The 14,212-nt window shown below is 44.1% G+C and overlaps 1 protein-coding gene across 4 annotated transcripts in view; it reads left to right on the top strand.

Annotated features, from left to right (window-relative positions):
* GRIA1 (glutamate ionotropic receptor AMPA type subunit 1) overlaps positions 1–14,212 on the top strand; it is a 774,249-nt gene that overhangs the window by 547,062 nt on the left and 212,975 nt on the right. For all 4 annotated transcript variants that reach the window (XM_069653990.1, XM_069653989.1, XM_069653988.1 and 1 more), the window contains exons 9-10: positions 1,287–1,397; positions 2,256–2,462. In XM_069653990.1, the coding sequence (XP_069510091.1) occupies positions 1,287–1,397; positions 2,256–2,462 (318 nt within the window). The remainder of the gene's footprint in view (positions 1–1,286; positions 1,398–2,255; positions 2,463–14,212) is intronic.

Here is a 14,212-nt window from a genome sequence, read left to right as displayed (position 1 = left end):
GAGAAGGTAAGGGTCTATGAGTATCTGGGGATACATAAAATCTGATAACAAATGTGAGGGCCTGATTGAGGCAAAAACCAGCAATGTGATTGCACTAGTGGTAAACAGCAATGCTTTTCCAGAGAAAACAGCTGGCTATAGTCTTGAGGGAGTCAGTTTGGTCTATAGACAGAGTATAGTACCAGCAATACTTTATTGACTTGAAACTACTTATATGGCTAATATTGGGTGGCTAAAAAAGTTGGAAGGGAAAATATGGTGAAGATTCCTGGGGCTATGGCAGTGCATACCGATCGAGGCCATACGATTAGAGCTGCGATTAACCTCACTGACTGGCTTTTTCATCTACAATGAGGTATTCTATATTTAAAAGCCAGATATACTATATTAAAAGGCTAGGAAGGGTCCAGGTTGTCCTCAGGTTGCTATACTTGGTAATTATAAAAATTCCCTGGCAGGGTATCCTCTGCTAGAATTTGCGAGGTTGCATGAAAAAACATTTGCAGATGTTTGGTGGCTGCCATGCTGGGGAAGCGACTTTGGTCCATTGAGTGGGGAATGGACTAAGACAATTAAATTATGGGACTGGTTACGTAACCATGAACCTTTAGCTAAATAAATGATGTACAACGATTACCTTGGCTGCCAAACCCATTTCCTCTCACCCCTAAAATACATGATGAGGGCACGTGCCCCGAACTCAGAAGGGGTTTGACGCTTCATCGTTTTCACCAACTGCCCACACAAAAATGGGTATTGCCAAAGATGAAAGAAGTTGCTGGATGGGCAAGAACCGGCAAATGGTGGAGACCAACAGACACGTGCTAACATTATGTAAATCTTTGGGACATACATGTATGGCATATCTTGGCGACTTCGTCCATGATTATAAACAAATAAAAACATATTCATTCTGGAGAACATGCCTAGTGGCCGAGAATAACCATCCTAACACCGCACTCCATAAACCGTGGCAACTCATTTTAAGTCAGCTTGAAATAAGGAAGTCCTTTCAAGATGGTGATGGAATAAGACTTCTGCTCTGCAGTAGCATTAGAAAGGTTCATACATTCCAACCAACGATTAGCTGGTTATGTAGTGATTCTTTAAAAATAAGCAACAGGGAATGGTTTTTAAAATGTAAATAAGGGAAATAGGATGTAGTGTTTTTTTAATGTTTTATAGAGACTAATGTATAATATTGTATGTTCATTCATTTTTATTGGATTGAAAATGACTCTGACATTCTCATGCCCCTTTCTGACTTTGTGTGTGTTTGTGAACAGATTGCGTACTGGAATGAAGATGACAAATTGGTGCCTTCCACAACAGATTCACAGGCGGGAAACGACTCCATGGGGCTCCAGAACCGAACCTACATCGTGACCACCATCATAGTAAGTTTGGCAATGGGATCTTCTGGGCAGTTCTGGATTATAATGGAAACACTAGGACTATGTCTGTGATAAATGAGGCAACACCCACCCGTTCTGGGGTAGTATGGCACTGTGTGCATCATACCTGTTGCGTTGTGGAACCATTTTGTAGATGTTTGGTGCCATTTATAGACTTTCGTTCCAGGCCCATAGTTTTCACCATCCCTGTGGTATTGTACATAGATGCACTGTTCAAGTTCCTGGGATATCATGAACCTATTACCATCACTGCACATCATCACAGGAGCATTTTTGGGATTTTCTATCACAACGTCCATATGAAGGTGTTTTATGAGATGATTATGAACAGTGTGAATTTATACCTGGCCCCTCTAAAAGTGTCAGATGTGATTGACCACAACACTGCACAGGACACACTTGTATAGTGCCCAGTCTCTACACGGGTCCTGTTTTCTAGGCAGAATTCCGCTTTAAATTGGTCCTCGCGTTACCTCAATGCTATCTAAGGGACTTTCTCAAACCCCTATCTCTGTGTTTGAGATTCTAGGGGTGATTGACACTATCTCAGAGTCTTCCATCAATGGTGCCAGAACCCAACCAGTAGCAAGCAAGCCTCCACCCTTGCACCAGACAACCCGCATATTTAAAGAAAACCGATGTCCACCGCGCCCCTTGAACAATCAGTATCCAGGGCCTGAAATCTTAAGAATTTGAAAACCAAGGTCATTCCTTTGCAGATGTGGAAGAGAGTAGGGAAAGGTCACCACTGGTGGTCCAGAGTCTCCCACCCTGCCCTCTTCTTGAGATATCCATCCTTAGCCCCATTGACAATGTCGCTCTCTTCTCCGCACCCATCAGGAGTCACCGTACGTGATGCTGAAGAAGAATCACGACCAGCTGGAGGGGAATGAGCGGTACGAGGGCTACTGCGTGGAGCTGGCGGCGGAGATCGCCAAACACGTGGGCTTCACCTACAAGCTGGAGATTGTGAAGGACGGCAAATATGGCGCCAAGGATACTGACATCAAGGCCTGGAATGGCATGGTGGGAGAGCTGGTTTATGGGGTGAGTGTCTTTAGGTTCTACTTTTTCAATTGTTAAGAAATAACATGTCTGACTACTCAAGGCAAAAGGACACTGCACAATCGAATTAACAATAGTGCACAACACCAAATGTTTGCATAAATTGCAGACAAACAAAAGAATTGAGAAACAAGAGCCATTATTACCTATACACAAATACCTTTTTGAAAGATGTTTCTTCCTAAACATACATTTCTTTTGTTTTGTAAGACCTGATGGGAGGCTCATCTACATAGAATGTTTATACCCAGTCAAGTCCCCATTCTTTTTGCTATAGTTTTGTAAAATGTAGAATGTAGGGGAGGTTGCGTTTGTAATACATTTATATTAACACATTACATTTTGTAAGACAGTTCTATGATAATGCACTTTGGGAACATAAAGGTTAAACAAGAAAAACACATGGGGCCTGGAAAAAGGTGATATAGAGTGTAAGGAATATGGGGGGAAACACAAGAATGTGCGGCTGGTTTCCCTCTAAAAAGGAAAAATCAGAAAGATGGGTTGGATTCGTGTAGATGAGGTCAGTAACCGCATCTTCATGAATGGGTGATCGCCTAGAATGACATAAATCTGCGTATAAACACTGGCAACAGAAGACCGTAATAACCAGCCTTCCCGCTTGAGAAGATGGCCTTTAGAGAAGGATCAGTTAAATGAATAAACCTAGGCCATCCAATGGAGAGTGTGGTCCAGAGGCCACCCAGGAGTAGCGCAGATCACAAAAGAGTGGTGAGCATAGGCCGACATGCAATATTACATCACGCTTCTCCCTTGCAGCCTGGAGACATGGTAGGGGTGGGGGAAAGGTAAGTTGTGAGAGTGGGAGATTGGCATAAGAGGGAATGGGGGCCCCACACAGTGCTAACTGGTCGTGTGGGGGAAAAGGCTAGCAGCAGGGGCTCAAATGTGAAGCGTGAACTTGTGGAGCTGTGGATGACCGATGGAGGCCTTCCGCAATATAGCTCTTCTATGAGTGGCATTTATACCTAGACCCTCTAACAGTGTCAGATGTGATTGGCCACAACACTCCACAGGACATCACTTGTATAGTGCCCAGTGAGCAATTACTGTATTTCCACCAGCCTTGGAGGCGGTAGTAAGATAGGTGAGAGGTTTTGCTTGACCAATACATATCTAAGGTCTCTGGACCAGTGGGTTTAGTGGCAATAAGGCCTAATCATTCCTCTTTGTGTTCATTATCCGCCATTGACTGCAAATTCTTGCAGTTCAAGCAGGAGGTGGAGGTAGTACTGGCTAGACTGCCTGGAGTCTCATGTGGAGGTCCTGTAATTAGGGACAGTGGATTCAGGGTGCAGATGGTGGGGCTAGGGAGGTCCCACCAGTGATGCCAAGAATGCAGGTCTGTGAGCAGCTCCTACGGGACAAACACAGATATGGGCTCATCGTCTCTGCCTGAAGGAATGAGGGTAGTGCAACCCAACATCAGCCACCCAACAACAGCAATAGACCTCCTTAAGAACACACCAGATGGCAGAGCTGCCTTACTTAACTCAACTTACCATGGGGGCTTGCTCAGTGCACGCACTTCAGGAGGTCACTCAGGGAGCCTTCACTTTAAAAGCATTAGCCATGTTTGATGGCGAAACATCTACGAGTTACTGACAGTGGCAGCATCCACAAGCTGAAAAGGGCCCAAATGGATCCAAAGGTTTCCAGAAATGCTCAATGTTTTCATCTAAAACATCAAGTATTCTATAGGGAAACATTACAGATTAGCAGCTTGATTCCTTATTGACCTCCTTTTAGTCAATCAGAAAGCTCAGAATACAGTATACAATTTCTTCTTCTTCTTCTTAATTATCGGATGCGTGGGCGGACCCACGCAAGCGCTTCCCCCATCCTAAAGGATGATGTGCACCAGACCCACCAATCAATACTTAGCTCACGTAAACTCACAACTCCTCCCACCGCCCCGTCTGCCTCACAAAATCCAACATCACACTGCTCAGTATACAATATAGTTTTAGATCTCACGCCAAACATTCTGATTTGACAAGCAGGCTAACAAGTGGCTTAGAACCACATGTCTTAAGCTGTGTAAAGGCAGAGTGGGGCACGTGAGTTTCACTTCCCCAAAGTAACAAATAGCAATGAAGCCCAACATGTAGAAAGAGTATTGTTACTAGTTCCACGTTCCTATCCCCTCTATGCTTCCTCCCTCACCCCCTACATCGCCCCTACATCAGTTTCCTTTCCCCTTCCTCGCTTCCTATTTCTTGCACAGCCCATAATGTAGGCATTACTTTGACACTGAATGTTCCTTTTGTCATCTAATTTCTATACTTTCTCGTTCATGTCGCTTTCATCTTTTTAACATTTGTAAGGGTAGGCCCTTTCTTACTTCTGATTTCTTCTCTTATTTTTTCCTGTTTGTTTTATTGCTCTTGTACCCTTTTCAGACTTCCTCTTTCCCGCTTGACTCCTCTTAAATCTATTTTCAATTCTTCTGTTTGTTTGTTAGGCTCTCTTTCACCCCGTGATCTATTTCTATGTCATTGCTTTCACTTGGCTGGCTGTCTTTTCCCTCCCGTCTGAAATTACATTTTCTCTGTATGGTCTTTAAATCTCTCCATGGTCTTGCTCCTTCATATCTTTCATCTCTGGTGTCTTTCTATCTCCCCTTGCACTCTTTGCGCTTTCAGTCTCTTTTGCTCTTAACTCTTCCTCGTCCTCACTGTGCTCAGTCTCACATTCGCCCTTTGTCCTTAATTGCTACTTTGAATTGGAATGCCATGCTTCTTTCTCTTCATTCTCTGTCTTCTTACCCAATGCTCTGTTCAGACCTTAAAAATCATCTTCTTTGTTCTGAAACCCCCTTTTCTATTTTGACTTTATCATATTGTACTGATTTTAATTGTACTGTAAAGTGAAATCTGTACAGCGCTTTGGCGTAAGGCGGTTAATAAATGCAAAAAAAGAAATACAAATATAACCTTATACTTTGCTTGTGTGTAATTCTTTCCCCACAATAAAAACACTTTCCTTTTTAGTTGCACATCTCTATGTGCTAATAGCCTTAAAGACCTCAGAAGAGGTCAATATCGCTTGGGATAATGACCCTTCCCCAACTTAAAGCCCTCAGCTTGCCCCAGGCAATAACTTGTGGGTTGGTCATTATCTTGTGATAAGGCCCCCTCAATAAGTTAATGAGGCTTAAGTATTGTATGGATTTGGAGGAGGGGTAGGTACCAGACACAAGGATCTAAATAGTGCCTGAAAGGAACAGAGGTTAGAAGAAGCCCGGGCAGCGGGTAGGGAGGATTGAGACCGGGTGCTCCAGTGTTTTAGAGGGTCCCAAGCACAAGGCACAAGGAGCACAAAGGTTGAAAATGTGAACATGAGAAAGATTGATCACCCATGGTGACCCTGGTGGAAATTCCAATTACAAATGGATTAATATTGCCACTGAAACACTCGTTTTTGGACGAGTTATATTTGCCCAAAGGACAAAATGAAGGCTCTTCTACTGGTTCCACAGAAATTCCACCTGAAACCAATAGACACCATTCACCAACAACAAACAGCTTCATGGTGCAACTGGAATCGAGAGATACTTTTGCCAGAGCATATCAATAGATGTCCCGAGGCTCACTTTCCAGCAACCGTGAGGAATGTGTGTATGTACAGTACGGGATAATTTTGGCAGCAGAGTGAAATATCAGTCGCCAGGGAAAGAAATCATAGAACCTCAAATCAATCCATTCTGACTGAGGAATCTCCCCCCCCCCCCAGCCACTAGCCTTCGGGTGATATCACCACCAGCGGGCTGCGGCAGGGGCTCACAGTCATTTGGGGGTTAGATATCTTTCTTAGAACCAGATTTCCTGTTCGATGTCAACACCTGAGGAGGTGGGCTGCAACAGCTAGTAACGGCCCACCGGTCTAGCTCTTCAATAAAGGGAGCAAACATGGAAAAGAGAACAGGCTCTCTCAAGAAAGCGCCCCCTTTCCATTTCCTGTGCGGCGGAGGGGGGGGACAGGATGCTGCAGCCCAGCAGCAACTCAAAGCTCAGTCGCCACTAAGTGACGACAACACAAGAGGACAGTATATCAGACGCCAAAAGAGACGGGAAGCAGATGGAGAAAGAGTAAAGGGAGGTGCAGAAGAGAGTGACCGGCAGGTAGATAGCTTAAAACAGCGGCTTCTATCACCTCATACATCCCGTGTTCTACGCTTCCTGGTCTAAGCTTTCTGATTGCCTGGGAGACGGGAGCCAGGTGCTGATGTGTGTTTGAGGTCATAGTGTAGTGTCTTGAGATGACTGCATAATTATAACGGCTACAGTATCATAAGAACTGTGTTTCATTGGAGTTTCTCTCTAAAGAAAGAGTCCCCCTTCAGTTTAACTTGCAGCAGAAGAAGCGAAAGGAGGAGGTAGCTGCCAGAAAATCCAACCTTATTTGCCTCTGAATGTTAAAATAACTAGAGGAGAATGCTATGTGTAACTGACTGGAAATGGGGTACAATGTGGGGTGTAGAAGGGAGCGACTGGAAGAAAGTATAAAGGTGCAGTAGGAAGCGACTGGAAGAAAGTGTAAAGGTGCAGTAGGATGCCACTGGAAGAAAGTGTAAAGGTGCAGTAGGAAGCGACTGGACGAAAGTGTAAAGGTGCAGTAGTAAGCGACTGGACGAAAGTGTAAAGGTGCAGTAGGAATCGACTGGTAGAAAGTATAAATGTGCAGTAGGAAGCGATTGGAAGAAAGTGTAAAGGTGCAGTAGGAAGCGACTAGAACAAAGTGTAAAGGTGCAGTAGGAAGTGACTGGACAAAAGTGTAAATGTGCAGTAGGAAACGACTGGATGAAAGTGTAAAGGTGCAGTAGGAAGCGACAGGAAGAAAGTATAAAGGTGTAGTAGGAAGCGACTGGAAGAAAGTATAAAGGTGCAGTAAGAAGCAAGTATAAAGATGCAGCAGGAAGCGACTGGAAGAAAGTATAAATGTGCAGAAGGAAGCGACTGGAAGAAAGTATAAAGGTGCAGTAGGAAACGACTGGAAGAAAGTATAAGCTACTGCAAGAAAGTATAAAGGTACAGAAGGAAGCAACTGGAATTAAGTATAAAAGTGCAATAGGTAGCGACTGGAAGAAAGTGTAAAGGTGCAAAAGGAAGCTACTGGAAGAAAGTGTAAAGGTGCAGTAGGAAGCGACTGGAAGAAAGTGTAAAGGTGCAGTAGGAAGCGACTGGAAGAAAGTATAAAGGTGCAGTAGGAAGCGACTGGAAGAAAGCATAAAGGTGCAGTAGGAAGCGACTGGAAGAAAGTATAAAGGTGCAGTAGGAAGTGACTGGAAGAAAGTGTAAAGGTGCAGTAGGAAGCGACTGGAAGAAAGTGTAAAGGTGCAGTAGGAAGCGACTGGAAGAAAGTATAAAGGTGCAGAAGGAAGCGACTGGAAGAAAGTATAAAGGTGCAGTAGGAAGCGACTGGAAGAAAGCATAAAGGTGCATTAGGAAGCGACTGGAAGAAAGTATAAAGGTGCAGTAGGAAGCGACTGGAAGAAAGCATAAAGGTGCAGTAGGAAGCGACTGGAAGAAAGTATAAAGGTGCAGTAGGAAGCGACTGGAAGAAAGTATAAAGGAAGTGGCTGTCATAGAGCTTAACTCAGGAGCTTCTGTCAACACATATATCCTATGTTCCAAGCTTCCTGATCTATGCTTTCGATTGGCTGCGCCACGGGGGCCAGGAGCTAGTGTGTGTTTCAAGGTGTACACTGATGTCAGGGGACCATTCACGAGGGCTGTTCCATCATCTCACCCTCAGTATCATATGGTCTATGTTCCATTTGAGTGTTCATAAAAAGAAACAGGATTGGTCGGCCATCAGTGTAAAACACATTTCCAAACACTTCTTTCCTCAGGAAACAACCACTCTGCTCTTTGAAAACGACACAGGAACTCAAGGGTTTACTTTTAATACAAACACACACAGAGCAGGGAAGGAAACACAAATGATCAGGCACACAATGCTAGGAACATGCTTGAGTGGTCTGTAAGAGGATTCAATTCAGCACTACAGCCAAGTTAACGCCTAGTCTAGAATACTGAATGAAAACCCTTATTGATATATCTTTAGGTCCAGTTCATGCGTTCTGGATGACTACCCTTGTATAACACCCCTCTCTTGGAATCCCCCTGACCCCACTGAGCCAAGAAGTAATTCTGTTTTGCAAGTTTAAAAGGTTTATTTGATAAATTAAAATATATATCACACTTTTTAATAAATTAATAATTGAATATCACACTTAATCTGATATGGTAAATATTAACAACGGAGAATCTGGCACTAGCACACTTCTTTAATCACTAATGAGTTGACATGAAATGGATAAGGTAGCACACTGGTAAATAGGAACAAAAGTATAATGTGGTAGAGGATGCTTTATGTAGGCTCAGGTGGATGCAATATTCAATGAATGCAGTACAGAAAATACGCAATATGATTTCAACCAAACAATGTAATCACTTTTCTCTGGCTACTCCCCTCCCCCCCTTGATGCAAGGCAAGGAAATGGAAGGAAAACACACAGTTCTCAGAAATGCAATCAACTGTAATTCAGTTCAATCCAGCAAGCTTAAACAGAAGTTTGAAAACACAGGCAAATGCTTTGATAGGTGCTAGCAATGAATGAGAAATATGCTGGAAACGCTCTTAATTCCCTTTTAGAGGTTCAGGATGAGTGGTATCTAGTTAATATTAGTCCAGGCTCACACTAGCAATGATGCAGGGATAGTTAGCAGGTTAAACGAATTTCTGGCAAATGAAATCAGGCAGCAGCAGTTTTTTTACATGTGAAGAAATTGCAAATCGCGGCAAAATTCGCGGATGCGCCGAGCGCTATTACAAAGGAACCGCAAGGACTATCTCTACCGTTTTGGGGTCCTAGGAAAGCCTAGGATCTCAGGTTCCAAATGAAAGTTATTGCAAGTCTCTAGCCCAAACGGTTGCGGAGATATGAGTAATTTAGTAAAGGTCGTTTTTGGTTTTGTAAATTTTAAACGCACACTTTTTCAAAATGACAAATTTTACTAGAAATGACAGGTGACAGATAGGAGGCAGTTCTACTTAGGTTAAATAGATTGAATTAGATGAATTTAAACTAAGAGATGTGTTCTGAGTTTTGCTAAGTACTCACAAGAGATTTTGAACAGGAAAGCGACTTGGTCACGATCTTCAGTCTGGTCAGGTCTTTCCGGATTCTGCTCACAGCGCCTGGTCTGGTCTCGGCTAGGCACAGCACTGCTTTCTCTCTGGTCTGGTCTCTGCTAGGCACAGCACTGCTTTCTCTCTGGTCTGGTCTCTGCTCTGGATAGATTGAAGTCTCTAGTTTGGCTTTCTGGAGTTTGATGGAGGTAAGTATGGATTTTTCCGGCAGGGCTTCCAGCGGCAGATGAAATTGAATGTCTCTATGTGTCCTGACTCTCTGCTTTTATCTGTTTCTTGAGAATGGGTGTGTGTGTTGCATCACTAGACTTGCCCCTCTCATTCGTCATTGGTCAGGCTTCCATTCCTCCGCTTGATTGGCAAACTGAACTATGAGTCAGATTGATGTCATTTTATGATCTCTTGAAACAACCTCCCTTATCATCTGTGCACCCAAATATATATATGATCAAAATCCATACTTCAGAGTTACACAGTTGTTTGAAATTACATATACATGGTGTGGCTGAATTTAGCCATGTCTATGTCCAAATCTGCTCATTCTCGGAGCTTGCATTCAAAGAGTGTACATAATTGACTTTTTAACTGCTTTTTCAATTTCCGACATGGACCCAACTTTACATACATGTGTGCAGGGGGTAGGGACATTAACTGATGAAGTTTCAGATTTTTAACATGCACACATTTAGAGTAATATCCACTTTTCCGCTAAAACCCCCCTGAACATACCACCGGTTCCTACCACGTCTTAAACTGTGGGCAGAAAAATCACAAGAATTATGGTATCATTTATAAAATTTTCACATGTCCGCACTATGAATTATCCCCCTTTTTATAAAACCATATCCTTGCTGCAGGGGTGTGTCTTTTCAGGTCACATGGTACAGAAACCAGTCTTTCCAGTTTCTGCCAAGCCAGCTTGCTTCTCACAGGCAGTGCCCCTCCCAGCTTCTCCAGGAGGAAGCCACTTTTTACGACGTCTGTAATAAAAACCTTTGCCTGAGTGGAGAGGGCTTTGTTCACTCTCTGGCAGAGCACAGGAAATTCAATTATCAGATAGATGGCATATCCTTAGTATGGGCAGCAAAAGGAACATTGGCCTGGGAACATAGTTGTGACTCAAGTTTCACTCCTGATGGGATCCGTTGCTAGGCAAAATCAAGTTCCTTAAGCCAGACCTTCAGCTAACTTTTTGTTGCTTTTAAAATAACTTGTAATTTTACACATGCAGCTAGAATGCTGATTCTAAGTGCAAAACTATGACATTTCAACAGTTACAAAGGCATGTGACACCAAACATAGGTCACTCATTTAATTTAACATTTTCGATTTTGGTGGTTTTAAATCCAGTTGCAGTTAGGCTTAAGCTGCTGACTCCATAGCATTTTTGTTATAAGCATTGTTTTTGGGCTCTTCATTTCCCAGATTTTGTAGGCACACAAAACTCCATTCTGCCAAATGTCTGCTGGTGTTCAGTGAATATTTTGCACATGTTGCAAGGTTTGAAATAGGCATTTTGCTTGCCTTCAGAAAAACACACAGTGGGTTTTAAAACGCCGGCTTTTGGATAGTGGTGAGTACTGGTACTGCACCCATTTTTGGGATTTTCTTGGATTAATGCATTCTAAACAGGAATGGTTCTTACATGGTAGTAAATCCTTGCTTAACATTGTTTTGATGGGGCTCCTTACAGTAAGATGGTTATGTGGAACCCCACACAAAGGGTTGAATCTTTAAAGTGGTCCAATGAGTCACGATTTCAGCAACTTTTTGACATCAGTAAAAGTGGATTTTGTTAACAAAGACCTTTCTTTACCCTGGTGGGTGGCAAGTTAGGTAACCATTTTGGTGTGCGCACAACTGCGCAGCTTTCCTGGATTTCGGCGCACATGTGGGTTTTCCGCCATCTTGAATTTCCTAAGCCCACAGCACCAAATGTTGTAGCAGGGTAGCTTAAACGTGGGTCAGGACACCCTACAAGCCCCCCCACGTGACTGCACTTTGAGTTTGGGTCGATGGGGAGTCGCGTGCCCAAGGGTTTTGACCCACGCACCGGTCTGTCCGCATAATCTTCTTCCTCTTCTGTAGATGGCACAGTTCAGCATCTTCTTCTCCATCCGGTCAGATCGATCAGTTCTCCTCGCCGGTCCTGATGGGAAGATTGGGCGGTACCCCGGGCCCGTTGTGTCTTTGCTCCCGGTCTCCGGATCGTCCTTCTTGGTCATCCTTCATGGTTTCATCTCTCCTAGGATGATAAAGGAAGAGCGGCAATATCTACTCATAGACGATTTTTTTTTTCCACCACTGTTGAGATAGTGGGGCAGCATATGCATTTCATCGTAACGAAATATTACATTCTTATTTTGAAAAAAAAAAAAACAGCATCACTAGAGACAGTTTCATGTAAATCACAATATTTTAGAGACTAGATGTGGTACGTTTTATGATTGGAACTGAATTAGTCTGATACAGTACCCGCTAGGATTCCAGAGGATTCCTCCAGTTGTTGCAGAGTGTGCCTGGGATGGCAACATTTCAACTGGTTTATGTGGACCCACTTGTCTTCCCCCTCTGCCGAACCACCTTTGGGGATGCGGATCTTGTAGGCCACAGGGGAGATCTTATCGACGATCTCAAAGGGTCCCTTCCATGTAGGCAAAAATTTGCGCTGCTTGGCCTGGTTCCTTTGGAAGTTGTATAGATAGACCCGGTCTCCCACCTGATATTCCTTCCTGGAAGTTTTCAGGTCATAATGGGTCTTCATGCTATCAGTCGATCTTTCTAGATTCCGCTGAGCATAAGCAAAAGCATGTTGGAGGTGTTTCCTTAAATTCTCTACATACTCATGAGTAGTGGAGGCATTTATCAGTGTCTGCTCTTGGGTCCTGTAGAGCAAATGCTGCGGAAGCACCATCTTGCGCCCAGTCATCAACTCAAATGGTGACATTTTGGTTGCAGATGAAGGGGTAGATCTGATGGCCATTAGGACCAGAGGTAATCGGATATCCCAACTTGGCCCAGAATCTGCCACAAACTTCTTTAATATGCTCACAATTGTCCGGTTATATCTCTCTACTGCCCCAGAAGAAGCTGGTCTATAAGCAATATGCAGCTTTCTCTTGACCCCCAGTATCTCCCACATCTTTGTCATTACTTCACTGGTGAAGTGGCTACCTCTGTCTGACTCAATCCTTTGAGGTAGACCAAAACGGGAAAAGATGTGGTTAATCATCAAGGCCGCTGCAGTTTCTGCCTTGCAATTTGGGGCTGGGAGACATTCCACCCACTTGGTAAACAAGCATGTCACGGTCAACATGTACTTATTCCCCCTAGCCGAGCGAATCACAGGGCCTACAAAGTCGATTTGTAAATCTGACCATGGCAGTGTCATTCCCCTCTTTTGTAAAGGCGCCCGGTGTGTGAGGGATGATGGCTGAAATTGTGCACACACAAGGCAACCCTTCAGGTACTGGTCGAGGTCCTGCCCCATGTGTGGCCAGTATGCAACCTCTCTTAAGATTTCCAATGTTGTGTGAAACCCCCTATGACCGGCAGTGGCCGCATCATGGGCGTGACTTAACATCAGGCTTCGGAATGAGGTAGGAACCACCCACTGATCGTGGCCAGCTTTGGATTTCCTTACCAACAAACCGTCTTGGATCCGGAACATTTTGGGACATTTCATCAACACTCTTAGGTCCTCTTTCCCAATGTAATCGGTATCCGTCAGGGGAAAGTTCTCAGGGTCCTCAAGGTGCTGGTAAAATTTACCAATTATTGGATCCCCCTTCTGAGCGGTGATCAAATCAGCATCAGGGGTCTCCTTACTCCATTGTGCAATTGAAAGGTCATTGTGAGCATTTGTCTGGGACCTAGTGATAGCAGTGACCTGGATTTCCCCCAACAGGGACTCAATCTCAATTACATCCCCTTGGATGGCCCCGGTTTTGGCCAGCTGATCAGCTAAGTCATTTCCAGTTTTGTCTGGTCCCTCTACTTTGGAATGACCCTTGATCTTCTTCCAATAGATGGTCATCCCATTCGAGGTGACCAGATCATCAATGTTTTGGATCAACTTCCCATGTTTCAAGGGTTTGTTGTTAGCACATACCATGCCTATGGTCTTCCAATTAACCAGGTGCTCCACGAACCCGTTCCGTACATAATCCGAATCTGTGATTATGACCAGTTCGTGGAGTTGATGCTGGACAGCAGTGAGGATGGCCTGATGCACAGCCATCAATTCTGCCACCTGACTACTTCGGGGACCAATTTTGTATCCAGCGGAGGGTTCTGGGGACTCATTCACCCATGCATTCCCTACGCCGGCCACCAGTTCTTTCTCCCCGTCGTTGTCGACATGGTAAGAGCATCCATCCACATACACAGTGGGCATTCCCTCACACTTGTCTTCTTCAAAGACTTTGTGGGGGGAATTAAGGTATGCCTCCATGTTGTCCTTTATTTTTAGACTTTCGTCCTCGAGACAGTTTTCTCTGGCACAATCATGCAAGTCAGCCAGACCTTGCGCGAGGGGACTCTTCTTGTTTTGG

The sequence above is a fragment of the Ambystoma mexicanum genome, chromosome 3q (assembly GCF_040938575.1).
Source record: "Ambystoma mexicanum isolate Mex_15411 chromosome 3q, UKY_AmexF1_1, whole genome shotgun sequence".
NCBI classification, from domain to species: Eukaryota; Metazoa; Chordata; class Amphibia; order Caudata; family Ambystomatidae; genus Ambystoma; species Ambystoma mexicanum.
This window is presented reverse-complemented; position numbering and strand designations above follow the sequence as displayed.